The sequence below is a fragment of the Onychostruthus taczanowskii genome, unplaced genomic scaffold, assembly GCF_017590055.1.
Source record: "Onychostruthus taczanowskii isolate IOZ18803 unplaced genomic scaffold, ASM1759005v1 scaffold30, whole genome shotgun sequence".
NCBI classification, from domain to species: domain Eukaryota; kingdom Metazoa; phylum Chordata; class Aves; order Passeriformes; family Passeridae; genus Onychostruthus; species Onychostruthus taczanowskii.
Genome location: NW_024500350.1, coordinates 4183202 through 4202176, shown reverse-complemented (window position 1 = coordinate 4202176; position 18975 = coordinate 4183202). Strand labels below are relative to the sequence as shown.

The window sequence follows — 18975 nt, the reverse complement described above, 5'->3', positions numbered from 1 at the left end:
TATGCTTCCACATTCCACCTACATCTATAGGTTTTTTAAAGCTTTTATTTTCCAAATTTTTTACTTGCTCTCCAGTAGGTTTTTAGTGCTGTTCTCTTTATTAATTTCCTTCCCTTTCAGATTTGTACTTCTATTTCTTGCATTTCCCCTGGTAGCTAGGAAGCTCTCATGTTTTGCATCGTATTTCCCCAGACATCATCTCCACTTCCTCCAAGCTCATTGTCTCCATGAATCATTCATAAGTTGATCTACTTCCTCCTGCTTTATTTTTGCACACCCTCCAGGGTCAAATTTGTTGTTTGTCCCAGGACTTGTTTTGAAAGGCTGCTAATTTCTCACCTGGAGTAAATGGGAGGTAAAGGAGCTGAAAAAAAAGTCAGAAAAACAGTCTGAAATATACAGGATTTAGCCTACATAAACTCCAGCAGTCTCAAATTTCCTGCATATTTATAATTTCTAGTGTGAACTGCTACAGTCTCCTTGATGAATCTTCATAAATAATATATTTGGCTTCAGTTGTCTGCATAGATCATCTTAAGAAATCACAGATTTACAGTATTTAAAACCTAGTTCATTTTAGCAGAAAATAGACAACTTCTTGCTATACAAATACCAGTGACTATTTACCTTCTGCAAGGTAAAGAAAAGGTAAAACTGCAAAAGCAATTGTGCATGCAAAAGCAAGAGCAGTCTCCTGAGAGAGAGCATTTTAGTCAAAATACACAATAACCTACCAGCATTTTGTTCTGAGTATGTGCATTTAATTAGGGTTAATGCCAAAGAAATGTCTGTAATTCTCTGTGACAAACACAACCAAGGAACCAGTTGCTGTTGTTTGTGCCCCAGCACTGCTGCAGCCGGGCAGGGTCCCTGGGGACTGCTCCTCCTTGCCTGAGCTGCCTGCTGGGATAACCACTGCTCTGGAGTTATATAAAGCTGAGAGGAAATGAAGCCCTCGGGCAAACAGAACCTTCCTGATCCCTGGTAAGTGTGGAACTCATCGATCTTTATCACCTCCTTGACTTAACAGGACAAAAACTGCACCAGCACTGACACTGTGGACCCCAGAAAAAAAAAAAAGAGATGAGCATCAGCCCGAATTATAAACCTGTAGGAAGTGACAGACATGGAAGACTTTGCCTGCAGCTCCCAAGAGATAATGTGTGTGCTCTCCCTCAGTAACACTGCACATGGCACAATCCCTCGTGTCTCTAAAGGAAAAAGGAGGAAATACAGGTATTAGGGGAAAAGCCTCGTTTCCCTGGGCAGTTATCAAACCTAGAAACTGCAGTAATGTAGTTGGGTGATTCCCCCCCCCTAATAATCTAGTTAAAAATTATTAAAGCAAAAGATATGTGGAGATCAGCAGATGAAAAGTACTAAAGCAGATACGACAGCAGAACATTCAGTTGACTCAAAACTGCAATCCTGACATCAAAATGCTGCAGTCCATAAATGCTCTATTTTTCTTAATTTTTGACAAAATTACTCAAAGGAAATGAGAGATTTAGAGTCCATGGTAAGAATCGCTAAAAAAAAAAAAAAAGTACTGTGCACTAGGATTCTATCCAGATTTGCCCTATTTAGATGCTTCAAGATAAGTACATCTTTAAGTGCTTTCTTTTGGCCTCGGGGCCAGAGTTTAAAACCCTCCTTCCATTACAGCAGGCACCAAAGATCACTGATGAGCCTGGAAGGAGAGCTCAGGGACACCTGCCTCCCAGAGGTGCTAATCTCACCCTAAGTGCTCTTCCGTGAAACACAGACTGAATTCCAGCATTGTTCACACCTTTGTTATCCACCATTAAAAGGGTCTCTAGCTGCGATTCCCTTCCTGTTATGGGTAAACAGTCAGTATCTGGAATATTAATTCCAGATTAAGTTTAAGGGATGTAGTATCTACCTGCAATGCTAAAGCCACATTGTACACATCTTCTGTATCACAATGAACCATTCTTTGATCAACAACACAAACAAGGATGTCTTTGTTACATATCCTTTTATGACTTGTACATGTTTTTTTTTACATACTAGAGTATGGGCTGGCTCATACTCTTTATTTATCTCCTGATAACTTATTGTATTTAGTATCAGGGTCTTAAAAATGATGGGCCTTTTTAAGAAACAGGAATTACCTGCTAGAAGGGTTTCTGATACAGAAGATTTGCTAAAGGACATTAAAACCAGTTTTCTCTGTCACTTGATGTATATTTGAATTCTGATCTCTTTTCAATAGCCACCAATTTCAGCTCTTATCAACACTTAAACCTTCCTCTGGTGGTTCAGTAATAAAGGAAAAGGTGTTAATTAAGATCCCCAGTGCCTTTGGCTCTTCTCTTCTGAGCTCTTTAAGCAATGCAAAGAGGATGGAAAGCTGAAGGTCTGATTTGTTGGTCCTAAGTTTCCTGGTTTTGGACTCCTGAGTGCTACGGGAACATGGGAATATCCCAGAGATGACACCAGAAGTATCATGGTGTGAGACTAGCAGAACTCCTCCGTGACTTATGTAATTTGACACAACTAAAGCAAAAATCTGCAGAGAAGTATCCACCCTTGTTTGTCCAGAGGGTTCAGAAGGGTGCATGCACAAAATAGACTTTTAAGTTTTTTTTAAGCTCTCAATAATACGCTGTTTTTTATCAATAATATTACTGCTTTTTTGTGAATTACATTATAAACACTGAGGTTCAGGAAAACAGCTTTCAGAAGTGAATATGCACTTCTGGCATTTGCTTGTGTGTCACTTTAGATCATTTCAAGTGCTCTTCCCAAAACCAAATATGTTTCCTTTCATAAATAATACTCTGCTGAGGGGACATTCCATTCCTTTTTTTCACATATCAAATTCCAGTTTAAAGAAACTGGTTTTTTTTTCTTTTGTTTTTGGTCACTTAATAAAACAAAGAAGACTCAGTAGTCTTCTAGCAGAGACATGTGGGAAATAGTAGCAACTGAAACTTCTGCTGATTTGGACTATGGTTGGCAGATTGGCTTGTGTCCCTTCAGTCTGTTCCTAGAAACCAGGCTTCAGGACCAGTATTTGTCTCACTTTGAACATTCAGGGCATGGTGAAAGATGAGCTTGTGTTTTTCCGCTGCCTATTAATTATAACATATCTATGTTTGCAAACTCATTAATCTTGGATTAAAACAATTACAATTTAAAAATTAGGAAGAGCTATTGAATAGCTTGTGTTTCACACTGAAGGATTATATGAACAACTTTTAGATCTTTTTGGTAATTCTGAATGACATACTGTTAAAAATGTCTTTCTTCTATTCTAATATTTGTCTCTGAAAAGCTTGGTACAGTTAATTAGAAACAGTTTGAATACAAGAGCAATTGCAATTTATGAACAATGACCAGTCAACTGACTAAAATTTAAGGAAATAAGAATGACCTCAAACAGCACATGTGGTCAGACATTAGTACATTTTCCTCTCCTACCTAACAAGGAAGGAAATCCAAAGTCAGAACAAACTCTGCTCAATTTGAAGTTCTTCAGAAATAAGTGAGACCTACAGTCACGTGAGCAATGAGGTTCCTGCTGTGTCCTTCAGAAGGATAAAGAATTACCTTTTAAATTGTACAATTTCAGAAGCTGAGTATTGGAAATAAAACAGAAAAAAAACCTAAAGTACGTATTTTTCAGAGAAAGACTAATTATCTACTTTCACAAAACTCTGTAGGTTCCAAACAATTTGGACTGTTAACAAGATAAGAAGCAAACAGAGGAATCAATGCTGATTTAAATCTGTACAGGAGGTTAGTAGTAGTCAAAATAATACAAAATAATCACCTCTTGGAAAAAAAGTAATTCTTCAGCAACTTGGATCAAAAAAACCAAGCTTATTTCAATATGCTTCTAATCAACTGGCTTCCAAAGTCTTTCCACATCACACATTTAATAATCAGATGTTAAAAAAGGATTTTGTGGAGGCCAAGATACCATGAAGCTGCTTGTCCCTCAGTATTATCACACATGGGTGCAATACATGTGTTAATGCATTAGCTCAGGAGAGCATAAACCTTCAAAAGTAAGGGATAGTGGAAGCTGGGAGGGGTTTCAGACCAGCTTCTTCTGACCAAAAACTGGATTTTGCATATTCCACTGGCTTTACTATTTGCTTTTGAAAATGCATTTAACATACTGATTATCTGACGCTGATTTTTGTAATTTTCACCTACACTGCTTCTTTCTAAAATGCTACTGGTTAACCAGTGAAAATACAAAAGGATGCAATGATCAACCACTCCAAATTATTTGGCCTCCTGTGGTCAAGAATCTGTTGATAAGGTGGAGGCGACACAGAAAAATCAGAAAACCGCAGAATGCAGAAATTCACCTTTTTCACAGAAAATGCTGCAAAGAAAAAGAAATCACACCAGTGTTCCATATCCTCCAGTGGCTCCCATCTGTTTTGTTTGTTTTATTTTAGTGTTAAAGGCTTCTACAGCTGAGTCTCAATTAGTGACACAGTGAGAGAAATGCAGTACCCGAGGATCACAGGGCAGGGGCTTCTACAGCTGAGTCTCAATTAGTGACAGTGAGAGAAATGCAGTACCTGAGGATCACAGGGCAGATACTGCTCCCTGCTAAGGTTGAAAAATGCTAAACCATTCTTCTCAGCCCCTTCCAGATTTTTTTTAAAAATATTAATGTCTATGAATTAACAGCAAGCTTTTTTTTGCAGTTTCCCACTATTGACTGTTAACATGATGCTGTCCACTTGGGATGAGTCAAGAATGCACTATTGCTTCCATGCTGACTGAACACCCTGCAAGTTACAAAGTAATTTTTGAGGAGTATTTGCACAAATGAAATTGAAATTAATTTTGTTTACACCTATGAATCTTGAATTGATGAAGAGGACACAGGGAACACATAATTAATTCTTAAATTAGCAAAGCAGTCCTGCACTGGGGAATTTTACACCAATGCCATATAAGCAAAAAAAAAGTTAAATTCATGGAAGTACTCTCTGGGGAACATTCTTGTTCTGAATTGGTACAAGCCACTTTCAGATGATTAAAAAGGACCTGGAATAACCCATTCTTATTCCAGAAATTCAAGACTCTGCACACAGGGCATTCACCACCAGGACCAGCTAATTAGGAATAGCCTGGAATACCTCACTGTATGTCCCAAGAAATCATTTCTTTTTCCCCAGCTTCCCTCTTTTCTTGCTCCCTTGATTCCTCTGTTCCGGAACTCACCCATCTCCTTCCCTTCCTGGATCAAGGTCTCTTGTCAGCATCTATTGTGCCATCCACCCACTTCCATCACTGTCAGCTCCCATTGCTCACTGACGCATGTGATCGTTAAATGCAAGTATAATTAGAAAGCATTCATTGGTAACAAATTAAAATGACTGTCTAAAATTAGAATTGAGCAGAAATTGTCTGAGATTTAAAAAGCAATAGTATTACATGATATGCCTTTCTTGCTAAGTAATATCTCACTTTTTTTGCACTGATGATGAAATTAAACTGCAGAAGGGGCTGGCACGAACCACCTACAATTGAGAGACAGAACCACTCTCTGCTCAGCTCATCTCACAGCAAGGACTGACCAAAGTAATATTTATTCCTTTTGAAGGAAGAATTGTAAGAATACATCAACTCAAGACATCCTTTTAGCCTGACATAAAAAAGCCTGTAGCTACACATAGGTAAAAGAAGAGGTTTCAGAAAGCATTTTAAACATTTTAGAAATAATGTTAAAAGTTCTTAAAATCTAAGAGAGCTTTCCTTTTTTATTATAAATCCAAAGTGGGGGAAAAAAACCACCAAGTGTCTCCATTTAGCATACTGAACTTTACCTGAAGTGTAAAGACAACATCTACAGTGAAAGGAAAATTTCTGTTACCAAACACAATACCCACAGCAATCACTAACACAAGGCAAAAATGTCCCTCCTTAACTCCCAATTAATGATCCAAATGCCTCCTGCTGCGAGGTAACACATCTAGTGTGAGCCATACAAACATTCTGTACCTCCTTTAGGTCTCCTTTACAAGCACCAAGTAATTATGTTTTCCTCTAGCAAATTCTCCTTAAAACTCACTTTTAAAAAAGCTTCCTCTCTCATTCTTGGCAATCAACTTCCCTTGTGCTTCTTTCCATTTAAATGAACACACTTGTGTGCTGTATATGTCTGAGGAGCTCTGCTGGCCCTCAGCTTCTCACTCCTACCTACTAAGGAGAAGTGAAAAAATGTGACAACTGCAGGAGCTGACAGCAAAGCCTACGAGCCCTCTGAGACAAGATGAGCCCTGACAGCTTCAGCACACACTGATTCCCAACAAAGGGAATGCTGCTCATCCCCCTTCCCCTTGTCAGCACGAATCCAGATCTGGATGCTCAAAGAAAATGAACTCAGCGCTGCCTGCCAAAAGCACACACAGTGCTTTGGATCAGCTGCACTGCAATGGTCACTTTGGTTCTGCCACCTTCAATGATGACACAGGGGCTCGCTGACACCCAGAGCCACAGGGAGACACGGGGTACCCACCTCTGCCTGAATCTGAGCTGTCCCTGCCAGTCCAAACAGAAGGATGGCAGACTTGGATCTGGGACTGACCCTTCAAGGATAAATTCCTGTCTCACCAGGGTATTTTCTGGCTTTCAGACACTGATTTGGGGCCGAGACCAATTCCTGCCTCCCCTGAGTATTTTCTCCAACTTGGGAACAATTTGCATCTCTGTGCCACAGAATTTCAAAGTTTGTTTCCTCCCTTATGTCAAAACATCACGTTATAATGAAGGATTAATATATCAAAATTCTAAGCATTATGTCAACAGAAGTTAATAGAGAGACAGTTTAGGAAGTATTTACCATCCAGTAAAATTGCTGAATCTGGAGAGTTCTGACTTCAGTCTCCATAGTTACCAAGACCAAATACAACTTGTATGGAAAGAGGCACAAAGTCAACTAATTTTTTCATAGAGGGGTCACAGTCTGAATAAAACAAGTCCATAGACTTTTAATAAAGTTTTTCTTTTTTAGAGATTAAAAATGCTGAAAATTATCCTAATGAGACAGCACTAATCTTGTTAGGTCATCTGTATTTTAAGATATAATAATATCACTTGTTTTTCATTATTAAAATGTTTTGATTTGAAAGTCAGGACAGGCAGTTCCTATTCAAAAGCTGACTCATCTTTTCTCATTAAAGGTAAGTGAATGGAGAGAGAATAATTTGCTTTTCTAGCAGCAACAACAGAGTTCTGAAATCTAGGTCACTTTAAAGAACTGTCTTGAAATACAAGCTTAAGACACTGAATTGTGTTTTTCCTTGCTGTGAAATGGGGATTAACATGCATATTCAACCACCAATAAATCAGCATGCAACTTGTTCATAACTGATATTTAAATGTATTTTCTGATTTGATCAGGGTCTAAAATTATTCTGTCCTTATTAGTGTCAGCTTTTATCTGGCTTCTGTGCTTGTCCATAATTACTGTAATGTTCTGATTCTCGGACACCAAATTAAATAAGCAGGGTCTAGTTCCTGGGCCCTGTAACAACACCCCCAAGTAAGGCCAGTTAGGTGAAAAGAACGTCATTCCTCGTTCACACTCAACAAAGAGTGGGTTTAGTCTAAAGAAGGGGAGTTTGGGGATAATTCTGGATTTAAAACCCATTGGTAAAAGGACCTTTCTTTGAAACGCCATTGAAAAACAAGATTAGAATTTTTAAGGGCTTGACTAACTGGATCAAATGTCTGAAATAAAGAGGGTGCAGCTGGATAAGGACAACAACAAAGTGTTGTATTCAAGGTGTGGGTAATCAGCTGCCCAGAGGGAAGTGGGCACACCCAAATGTCTTTGGTTCTGGGAGCAGAATAAAATCCAAACTTCACAGGAACCAGTAACTGGAGTTACTGGGGAAAGGAAGCACCATTTGGGACATGGTGTGAGCTCATGTTAAAGCAAACAAGGTTATTCCATTTTTGTCTCCTGCAGGAAGCTCTCAAGTACAGAACTCATTATAACTTTGATGAACTGGAGAGAAGTCAGAGAAATACAAAGGTAAGGAAGTGGCCAGGAGAGATGTGGTGTAGAGAAAAATTCAGCAAACTGGTGTTACTCATTTGGGGGAACAGCAAACAGGGTGGAGATGCTGCATGGTCTTCAAATATTTGAAATGCTGCCACTAAGAGGAAGTAGTAGGGTCAAGCCAAGTAGTAACAGGCTTTAACCACAGTGAGGAGGATTTAAGCCAGAGGAAAAGGTATCTAGTGGCCAAGATAACTAAGGATAGCAATAGCTGGTGCACAGAAGCAGTGGGATATGCTAGACAACAAACATATGCTGTTTGTTTGAGCTAACAATAATCTGTGCTGCTGGAGGCACATGGATGCACAGTCTAACTGCTGCAGGTCCTTCCAGCTAAATCTTTTCTGATGCCTTGTTGGCAAACTACTGAGTGCTACTTTTCTACACTTTTGTGTAATTTACATTATATGCAGACATTTGTTTCTGCTTCCCATTTGCAAGGCGTTTTTATGTCTTGTGTTCATGGAAGTGATACATTTTAATTATATTATGCATCAAAAAACTCGTCTCTTGTCTCCTTTAAAGTATTTCTTGTAAACCTAAGGCAATCCTCACCAGAGAAACAGGGTTTAGGGAATGTTTTTAAGGCTTGTCAGACAGCACCTGTATTCACACCCCAACATTAACACTAAAACCAAACAAGACTACAAAACCACAGCCAAAAGTGAAACAGCAAAAGGGGTTTTTTTGGTCTTGCTTTCTATTTTTTTTTTTTTTGTTATTATTTATTGTTTTTTCTGTTATATTTTTATTAGTCTTGATGTGGCTGCATTGGCATAACTTATTTCTGTAACATTATAGGCACTGCTTTTTAAAAGATAAACTCTTAAGTATTACTATTTCATCAGTGATGATGCTTACAGCTTAGCAGCCTCACTTTTTTTTTTTTTTTTTTTTTTTTTTTTTTTGAGTCAGGGATTACTACCCAACATCAAAACCTCCCCCAGATTAGCATAATAAATTTTGCAATTGAAAAGAATATAAAAGAGTCCAGGTCCTGCAGACAAGCTGTAAATCAGTCGTGAGAGTTTTGCAGTTCAGTGGCTGATGACCCAGTACAGCCTGGAAACCACAGCTGTAAGTCTGAATCACCTAAAAATATGTGGATAACCACACATTACAAAATTAATGTGGATCCAGCACACTGCACTGAAACTTTGCATCAGACCTGCACTACTGAACTGCAGCAATAATGATAAAGAAGGCAAGAAACCCAACTCAGAAAAATGTTCTGAGAAAACTGAAAGGGAGCCTATGGCTGTCTGTGCTTCCTCATCAGCCATTCCCTTCCTAAAGAAGATTTCCAGGTAATTTCCAGTGCAAAGGTCCTCCCTGACACTGCTTCACTGTCCAGGCACTGCATAAACATCACACACAGTAATGATAAACCAGAAGCAAAGAATTTTTACAAGTCACTAATAAATCTGACAGTTACCAAAGGCTGCTGGGGAATAGCATCTCTAGTGCAATACTAAATTGTAGTTATTGTAGGATACTGCCCAGGAAGGGGAAAAAAAAAGCTGCTTTCAGGATTTCCTATCAATAATGCACTTATTCAGAAAAAAAAGTAAATATTAAATTCAGAAGACTTTTGTTAAATCCTTGAGTTTTTGTTGTTCTTACCTATGAATGAGCAAGTCAGCTGCTTCATGACTGAAATTCCTTTTTAAAATTGGGGTAATAATTTTAATCAAGGTGTAGGAATCATGTCAATTAAACAGTTTGTATCACATTTACAGACTGGAGAGAGAATGGACTTATCTCAGAGGTCTAGTGCTCCCTTTTCAAATTAATTTTTATGCACACTCAATTTCATTTATATCAGAATTATTTTCAATACTGTAAAATATTACATTTCTTAGTCACAACATTTGTTTTCTGTTGCAATGAAACATATTCAAATTCTGGAACAGATTTTCTTTTTGAAATTACAGTTCTATGAACACTGTCAGAGTTACAACTCTTCATTTTTTTTTTTTTACCAGGCAGGCAAAATTGGACATTTAAATGATTTCCAGAAAATTAAAAGTCTTACTGCAAGTAAACAGTTATGTAGAAAAAAAAGCTTTTGCATTCTTGACTGCATCCTTGTAAAATGATATTAAATATGATGGGATTTTTTTTTCCTGAGGATTACAGGAGCCATTTTCCTTGTTATGCAACTTTGAATTTTAATTTTTATGCAAGTACGTAAGTTGTTCACCTTTGGGTTTTTTACTGAGGTCTGATCTGCAATATATCTAAAGAGTTGCAGAAAAGCTATCAAATTTTTAATGAAATATTCCCAAAATAAGGCAAAAATTTAACAAGGTCTGCAATATAATGTGAAACAGATTCACTTCTCATCTTGTATATATCTGATGTTTATTGTAAAAATTAAAATAACGTAATTCTGAGATTTCTATATTTTCATTTTAATGTCAACTTAAATAAAATTCAACAGCAAAAAGTTCATTGAAAAACTTAATATTATTACTTTTGACAAACATGAAACTATCTTCCCATTAAGTATTTTTGTTTGGAGAAGAAAAAAAAAAAATCAACCCTCAGGGACTAGCAAAATTGTGAAATTTTCCTTTGAATAAAACAGTTGATAAATTCTATTTTGGGAAAACTCACTTCTTTTGTTGTTAAAAGTTTCAAAGGAATAATACATATTAATGTCACCAAATTAATATTTTCTAGTGGAAGTACTGTCTCAGCTAATGTTTAACTGACAAATATAAGCTTTTTACCTTTAAAGCACACAGCAGTGATATTAATTCTTTTGCTAGCAAAAACTATTAAAAAGGGAGCTTTACAGCTGGGTTCAGGATATACTCTGTATAATTTATCAGGTCTCTTCTATTTCTGATTTCAGTAATCCACTGAAATATTTATGGCCTTGCCAGAACAATGAACACACAGAGTTATCTCTTTAGTTGTCATTATGCTGCTCCTCCCCAGGCAGCTCTTCCAGTGAGGAAGGAAAGGTAGAGATCCAGTTCAGCAGCTGAAAGAATGTCAGAGGTATTCCCTCAATGCACACTCCTCCCACAAACTGGACCTTGAAGGAAATAACTTTGCCTAATACTAAAAATACAAGAAGACACAGCAGCTTTAATATCAGGAGCCAAAGTAACAGAAGTTAAGCAGGACATGCCTGTCCATGCCACAGTTACAGCTGGATTTTGATGTAAAGGCAAAAGGTGAAAAGGGGAGGGGGAACAGCTGATGTTCTGGCTGATGAACTACAGCCAATGCACAAAGTTACAGCACTGCTGTGTTCATAAAACACAAGATTAAAGAACAAAATAGCAAAAATGTATAAATAAATAATGTATAATAAATGTATACATAAATAGCATTTATTCTGTTGTAATAAACAAACACACCAGGCCTGCAACAAACAAAAGAAATATGAATACTTAATATTGGCCCTTTTCAAAATAGCAAAACTGTTATTTGTGAAGCCTTGCTATAGCTTAGTTATTTGTGAAGCCTTGTAACTCTATAGCTTAGTTCCACCCACAATGTCAAAAGAACAGGAAGGGATAACTGACACTTTCCTGACTATGGAATGGTTTTGACATTTGAACACAATATAGCTGAAAAATCCCTAAACTGAAGAAATGGATAGATGCAATATTTCAGCTTTTAATGTCAAAGATGTAAGGCATTGCCCAAAAATCAAAAGCAATTTAACCATCAAGAGAACAGGCACTAATGGATGCTGAGCAGCAGCAGTTCCTAGTCTCTTATCTAGTCAGCATTCAAGGAAAATGAATATAAGATCCAGGCAACTAAACTTCTGTCTGTAGGACCTTCAAAATCAAATGCTTAGTGACTGGCAAGATCAATATGAGTAAATTAAGTAGGAGTTTTGGAATCTGTATTAATTTGGATATCATTTGAGTGAACTTCAGCATGACTGCCTTGTGTCAGATCCCAGGCTGAGAGCAAATTACAGGAATATGATGCTCCAAAATAGCTCCAAATTCAGTGCTTGAGTTCCCACCAAGAGAAGAACCTGGCTTCAGAGCACTTCCTGGATGTGGATGGCTGGAATTGTGTCAATTACAGCAAGATTGTATTTTTGGACAGAAGTATCAGAGGCAGAGGGAGGAAATGGGCAGCCAAAATAACTGAAAGCTGTGTTATACGAGTGCCCATTTTGAAATGCTGATTGCCTGCTCTTTGATGAGGAGATAAGTATGTTCCAGGGTTAATCAGATTTTGGTCATTACCAGTACCCAGTGTATTCCTTTTCTAAATTTGTAATAGAAAAGAAGAAAATGCTATCACTATTCTTTTTAGCATGATCTGCACCATATGGTCTTCTAAGTGCAGGCAGCAACTACTTTTAAATGCTGCAGTTCTTTACTGAGGCATTATTATCCTGTGTATGATGGAAGGAATTTCAAGCGTTCAGGAGATGCTCACATTCTGTAATGCAGAACGGCCTCTCAAGGCTTGGTTTCTAAAAAGAGCTTAGTCTTTAAAGAAGATGAAGAATGGCTCTTTCAAGGGATGAGCTTGATTATTCTGTTTATTACTTCATTATTTGCATTTTGGGATCTGGAGGATCCTGAAGCAGTAAGCCCTGGAAAATGAGCTGTTGTTCTTTTTCCAGAGTCTTCGCTTGAAGAATCACCAAAGTGCCTCCCCAGAGCTGTCACTCAGCCTGCAGAGCTGAAAGCTGATCTGCAGCAGTATCACAAGGCAACATGTTCTTGAAGATTTTCAGGAATACACTGAACTTCTTCAAGCCTCTTCCCTCAGGCAAAATGTCAGGCTATTACAGAGGAAGGGGATAGTTTGTGAGGATAACTTATAAATATGTCATTCTGACCTGGTTGTCAAGGAAGATTTTTTTACAAAGGAAGCAGTTTTCTGTTGGAAAAACACTCTACAACCTTTTCTTGGCATCCAGACTTTGCTTCACATGTACTGTAAATGAATCAAAGAGGAATTTTGGCTGGGGCTCCTTCACTTCATATTTACAAGAATGAAGCAAATAATGAAAGAGAAGTTCTAAATAGAAGGTAAAATGTATCACAAAGGTTTCCCAGCCAGACATTCTGATCCACTGAGCAACGTCAAAAATATTAACTCCAGTTCTCTCTCTAAGAATTCAATAACAAATTATTATGCTGTGGACACCTTCCTGGGATTAGGAAACCCTTCTCTCTGCACTGTAGTCTCTATTACACTTTTCTCTTTGATGGATGATATTTATGAAATGCCACATACACAAGAGCCCCCTTTCTATGACAGTCCATCTGCAAGAAAACTTCAGATCACATGGAAAACATTTACTGAGAAGCTGGCAGAGAACACTGCAGACAGAATGCTATTACATAGTTCCTTTGCCTTAACTACTTTTTTTTGGAGGGGGAGGGAGAAAAAAGCCAGTGAGGTTTAAAGCTTTAATCTCATACCCAAGCTTGTCAGAGCCCAAATCTATCTGTAAAGCTCTCCAAATCAGAATGAACTCGGAAAGATGACGTTCAATCTTTAAATCCTTCTCTGCAGACCTATTTTTAATTCTCAGGTTCATAAAATGGATCCCTGCTGTGCCTCCAGAGCTTTCTAACATGTATTCTACCTATTATGTTTGACATAACCACATGCTAGAACTCAGCTGCATTCAGAACCAAAAGTTTTCTTTGCACAATTTCCTGTGTAGTGTGACAAGACCAATTCAGTGTGACAGATCTATGATTATCATCGGTGGAAAACCAATTATCTCCTCTCCTGGTCACTGTTATTCTTTTCACACCACCAGTAAGTCTAATATTCTGGACACTTTGGAACAAATTTTATCTTCTTATTTTGCTTTCTTTGACACAGAATGGGTAACAAATTAATGCTTTGTAAATAACATCAAAAAACTATTTTTCATATCTTATTTTCTCAACAACCATTTTTTCAATCTCTTTCTAAACTAATTCCTGAACAGTCAAAACTATTCATATATTTGATACAATAATTATGGGTAACCATAATTAACCATCTTTCCAAAATGTCCTGTGATGTACCATTTCTATTCCATTTCTGTAAATCAAAAATGGATTAGAACTGACATCCTGCTCAACTATAGGCAAATGCCATCAAAATACACAATCATTTCAATGATCTGAACCAGGAATTACATGATATTTCAAACCTGTTTCTTAGGTTTTCAACTGATGCAGTTTATTACAGTCACTCTCATGAATTACCATCATTTTCACCAATGGGAACAGATTTCTGTTCATGACCTGAGGAAATACATGGATATCTCCAAATGGAACTGCTGCCTACATTCACTCCCTACAGCAACATCATCTTCATTAAAACACTTTGATACATGTTCATGTAAATCCAGCAGAATAACATTTTGTAAATATTCCAGTATGAAAAAGAGAGAATTAAAGTAATGAAATTCTGCTAGTTTTACATGATTCTGGTAATTTTCATATTCCTCACTTTGGCATTAATTTTGTGCTTCAAGTTTTCCTGTGAAGAAATGTACTCTGGAATAACTTTATATTCTAATTATAGTTTGATGAAGATGCAGCCTGAGCTGACACTGAACCGGCTCTGTCCTTCCATGCTAGGAATGATTTATTCAGCCACTTCACATCCAATTTTAAATGAAATTATCCATCTTCTTGGCTGATGAACTGATACCAGATTTCAAAGCACACAGAGATGGACACACTCACTCACAATCTACTTCCAAAATGGCACGGACAGACTTGGCAAGGTCCCTGGCTTCTGCTGCAAGAGCTGCTGTGACAGTAGGTCCGACCCTTCCCAGCCGAGCCAGAAGTGCTTTAGTGGACAATGTTCTCCTGTCACTAAGATAATAAAAAAATAAAGTGTTTATTTGTAATATGATAAAGGAAACTGCTCCTTTCCATAAGGTAAACTTTTCTAAAGTGGTTTTGGTCTCACTGTATGAAAAGATTCACGCTCCCAAATCAGTGAGTTTGCCCCAGCAGCAGTCCTGGCTGAACAATGAAGGTATTTGAAAAGTTCAATTCAAATAACATTCAGAACTCAAAATGCAGTGTCAAGGACTCAGAGGGTGTCAGGAAAGGAACTTGAATGGAATTTTCATACCAGCATTTAAGAAGGGACACTGCTTCATGGGACCCAATTCTTATCTTCTCTGCTGTTAGCGAGTCAGTTTGTCACCTTGGCTTAGTATTTGATAATTAATCCATTCACTAAAATAAATTGTATGAACTTCACAAAACAGACAACACTGTTGTTGTGTGCAGGGCCAATGGGAACTGCATCTCACTGATTATCTATGATAGCCTAGTTGGTGTGAGCCTGCCTAGGTTTTTTGAATAAAGTTCCAGTTCACTTCACTAAAATACATTTGATTTTCTTGAGAGCTGTATTGAAAAAACTGCAGGAAAGAGACTGAACAATTTTATTGTTACATAAATATTAATGAAATGCTATCTGTGATATATAGGCACAATCATGCCAATTTTCTGAAGGACCAAAGGCTGCTTAAATCTTCTTGAATATTCTCAGCAGCTTTTCACACAAGAAAAGTAACAAAATGTAAATGGATATACATTTTATCAATTTATTTTTACACTACTGTATTCATTGTGATGCAAAATCACCTAGGAAAATCTAAAAAAAATATTAAAAAATTATAACCCATTGTTAAGGTTCCTTGCATTTTAACTAATCATTAGTACATTATAATTACTTTATGGAAACATCCAGACAATCATAGCTATGTAATTACTAACTGTTTTAATTTAATTCAGAGGTTTTTAATGAAGCTGTACTCTGAAAGCTTAATTTATAATTCATGCCATTCCCTCTCCTTCAATAAAATAACACTCAGAACTATACAGCAAAAGTATAGAGAAAACCAGCTACAAGGCAGTTCTTTGATACTTGGAAACAATAGTAGAGTTTTCCACTATTAATATTGCCATTTCATTACCTTAAAATCGTTGAGGAAGTAGAGTTATCTGAAAGTATTTCGTGCACAACCTGTTGGTCATAGTCAAGAAGTTAACAGTTTATAAATCAACACAGTCAAAAACTTAATACCTTATAGTTTGATGTTCTATTTGGGGGTGGGGGACTTGGTTTGCAGTTAAAGAGTCTAGTGTCTCCCAGCTAGAAGTGCACAAGTAAAAAATCAAAATATTATAACCCCTTTAAACAAAGTAAATATAACAACTCACTTTTTTGTTGTTATTGTTTCATAACATGCCAAAGAATTATCAACTATTAGCTTTTGTGCCTTTTTCTTCTGAGGAGTTTCACAGAAATTGATAGAGTTTAGGTGGAAAAACTTATCTGATCATTTTCATTTGTCCAGTATAGCAAAACACAAAGATTATGTAAACCTCTGGATGAATTTGCATACATACACATCATCTCTATTTCTAGGAACAAAAGGATCTCTGCAAACTGGTTTACAGCCTTTTTATTATGCTCATTCCTCACAAACATCAACAAAAAAGATATTTCCAAACAAGATATTGTTAAAAATGAAAGGCAAAGTTACCTCTACAAATTGTAGCAATTTTTCAGTGGCCACCTCAAATGTCTTCCTGGCTGACTCCGATTTCCGCAGCTGGCAGTCAAGCACTGTAACCCTCTTTCTCAAGTCATGAATGTTCTCCTGGGAAAAGTATTTTAAGGCTTTTATTCTAATAATTTTTCTCCCTTGGATCACACAGAGACATAGTGTGAACAGTGTGTTTGGAATGTTCAACACGCTCTTTTCTACATTTCTGTAAAACATAAAACTGGAATGCCTGAGCAGCTGGCAAATCAGCTCCAAACTGCAACAGATTTTGGCAAATGATAGAAAGGTAAATTAAAATTCGAAGATAACAACAGGGATAGGGATGAAAATGAAGAGAGTTTGAACTGACTGATGAATGGATGAAAAATACCAACCTGATGGTGACAGTATCTCAGCAGGGTGCATAAACAGCCAGAACAAACTGAGTCCCCTGGTTTGCATCCATACATCCGCTGGCCAACACAGTAATTATGGCACATCTTGGAGGAAATCACCCCCTAGGATGTCTCTGCATGCACTTGTATAACCTATTGATCAGTGTTATGCATCCCTTCCTCCAGTACAGAAGATGTGAGCCCTGTTAGATCCAGCTGTGGAGGCTCTGGGTTTCATTAGAGCTCCCGGCACTGTTCCTGTGACAGGACCATGGCTAAAGTCCTCACATGTACCTGGCATGTCTGTTTAGCACAGCTGTCTGCTGGACACAAGATCTAGAAAGATCTCTCCAAAATACAGAAAAAGTACTGTAGTTATAAATAAACTTTTACATCACACTGCAAGTGATCATTCTGAAAGCCCACAACTGTGGTGTTTGTGAGGGTCTCCAGGACAAGGGAAGAGATGAATTTGACTCCATGTTCTCAGAAGGTTGATTTATTATATTATCATATTATATTAAAAGAAATGCTACACTAAAACTATACTAAAAGACAGAGAAAAGGATAAATCAGAAGGCTGAACAAGAGTGAATAATAAAAACCTGTGACTGACTCCTCAGTCTGACACAGCTGATGGTGATTGGTCATTAAGTTAAAACAATTCACATGGAACCAATCAAACCATCACCTATTACATTCCAAAGCACCAAAACACAAGGAGAAGCAATCAGATTATTATTTACATTCCTCTCTCAGGCTTCTCAGCTTCCCAAGAGAAGAAATCCTGGCAAAGGGATTTTTCAGAAAATATTACAGTAACACACAACCTACTCTAAAACCCTTAAAAATAATCATCAAAATAATCACCAAAACCCACTTGCTAACTTTACTGGAAGCAAATAATATATTTGTATACACTGTACAAAGCAGCAGAACCATCACCTCCCTGAATGTCAAAGAATCTGTTGATTCAAACACCTTTTATTGGTAATTTCACTGTCTACTCTGGAGAAGAAGCTGGGGAAAGAACTCACGCTTTTACACTAAAAAAGTGAGAGGGACCAATCTGATTTTTATTTATGCATCAACATATGTTATATTCTGTTTAGTGAGTGCGTTTTAGGGGAAGATTTACTCAGGCATTAAAGAAAAAAAACCAGGTGTGACCCTGCCTGAAACTTGATACTGCTTCTTTTGGGTAAGAAATGCAGAGATTCAAATCTCCACGCAGATATCATAGTACTCAGCCAGATTTTCAGGAACTCAAGCTGGAATCTCTGGAACAAATGTCCAGGAAAGCAACCCATACTCTATGAATTTCTTAAAATTTGGCTATTTATAGAAAACAGTGATGCAAGAACACTTGACATAAAAGATGGAGCATCTCATCCAGATGTTCAGAAAGAACATCCAGGGTGTGATTCACCTTATCACTCACAATCAGATGACAGGAATTCCTCCTGGGAGCCACAGCTTCCTAAGCTGTTCTCTGCAAGCTTGTTTACCCCAGAGCTTGACTTTACCTTCCAATGTCTTGAAATATTAAATTAATTCTCAGGATGAAACTAGGCAACACTTCAGTAGGTTTTCTTCACCAGGTCATATGCACATCCATTTTTCATGAGAAAAACAAGGTAACCTCACAAATGCCAACCAGCTTGCACTTGTTCAAACTGTGTCTAAAACATAGGTCAGGAGTTATGAAAAAAAAATTTTGAAGTGCATCAAATGTTTTATTTCTTAGCCTGTTCTGAAATGCCTCGCTGGAGATGAAGTAAACTTAAAAGAAAAGGCTCAATTCAATTTTTTTTTTTTTTTTTTTGCAGGATTAGTAGCATTCAAATGATTACCTCGATTAAATTTAAATTTACTTTGGAACAGGACTGGACTTTACATGGTTGTTATTTGCCTAACAGAAACATAAACCTGAAGGCCATTTTCACATGAGTACAAAAGCATACAAATATATGCAAGGTGTAGTCTTTAAAGACAACGTA

The 18975-nt window shown here is 37.3% G+C and overlaps 1 protein-coding gene across 1 annotated transcript in view; it reads right to left on the bottom strand.

The window, feature by feature from the left end:
• Positions 1-18975, bottom strand: part of STXBP4 (syntaxin binding protein 4) — a 61982-nt gene that overhangs the window by 17899 nt on the left and 25108 nt on the right. Inside the window, exons 17-19 of the mRNA XM_041409380.1 lie at positions 16578-16694; positions 16005-16054; positions 14756-14886 (exon numbers count right to left, since the gene is read on the bottom strand). Of these exons, the coding sequence (XP_041265314.1) occupies positions 14756-14886; positions 16005-16054; positions 16578-16694 (298 nt within the window). The remainder of the gene's footprint in view (positions 1-14755; positions 14887-16004; positions 16055-16577; positions 16695-18975) is intronic.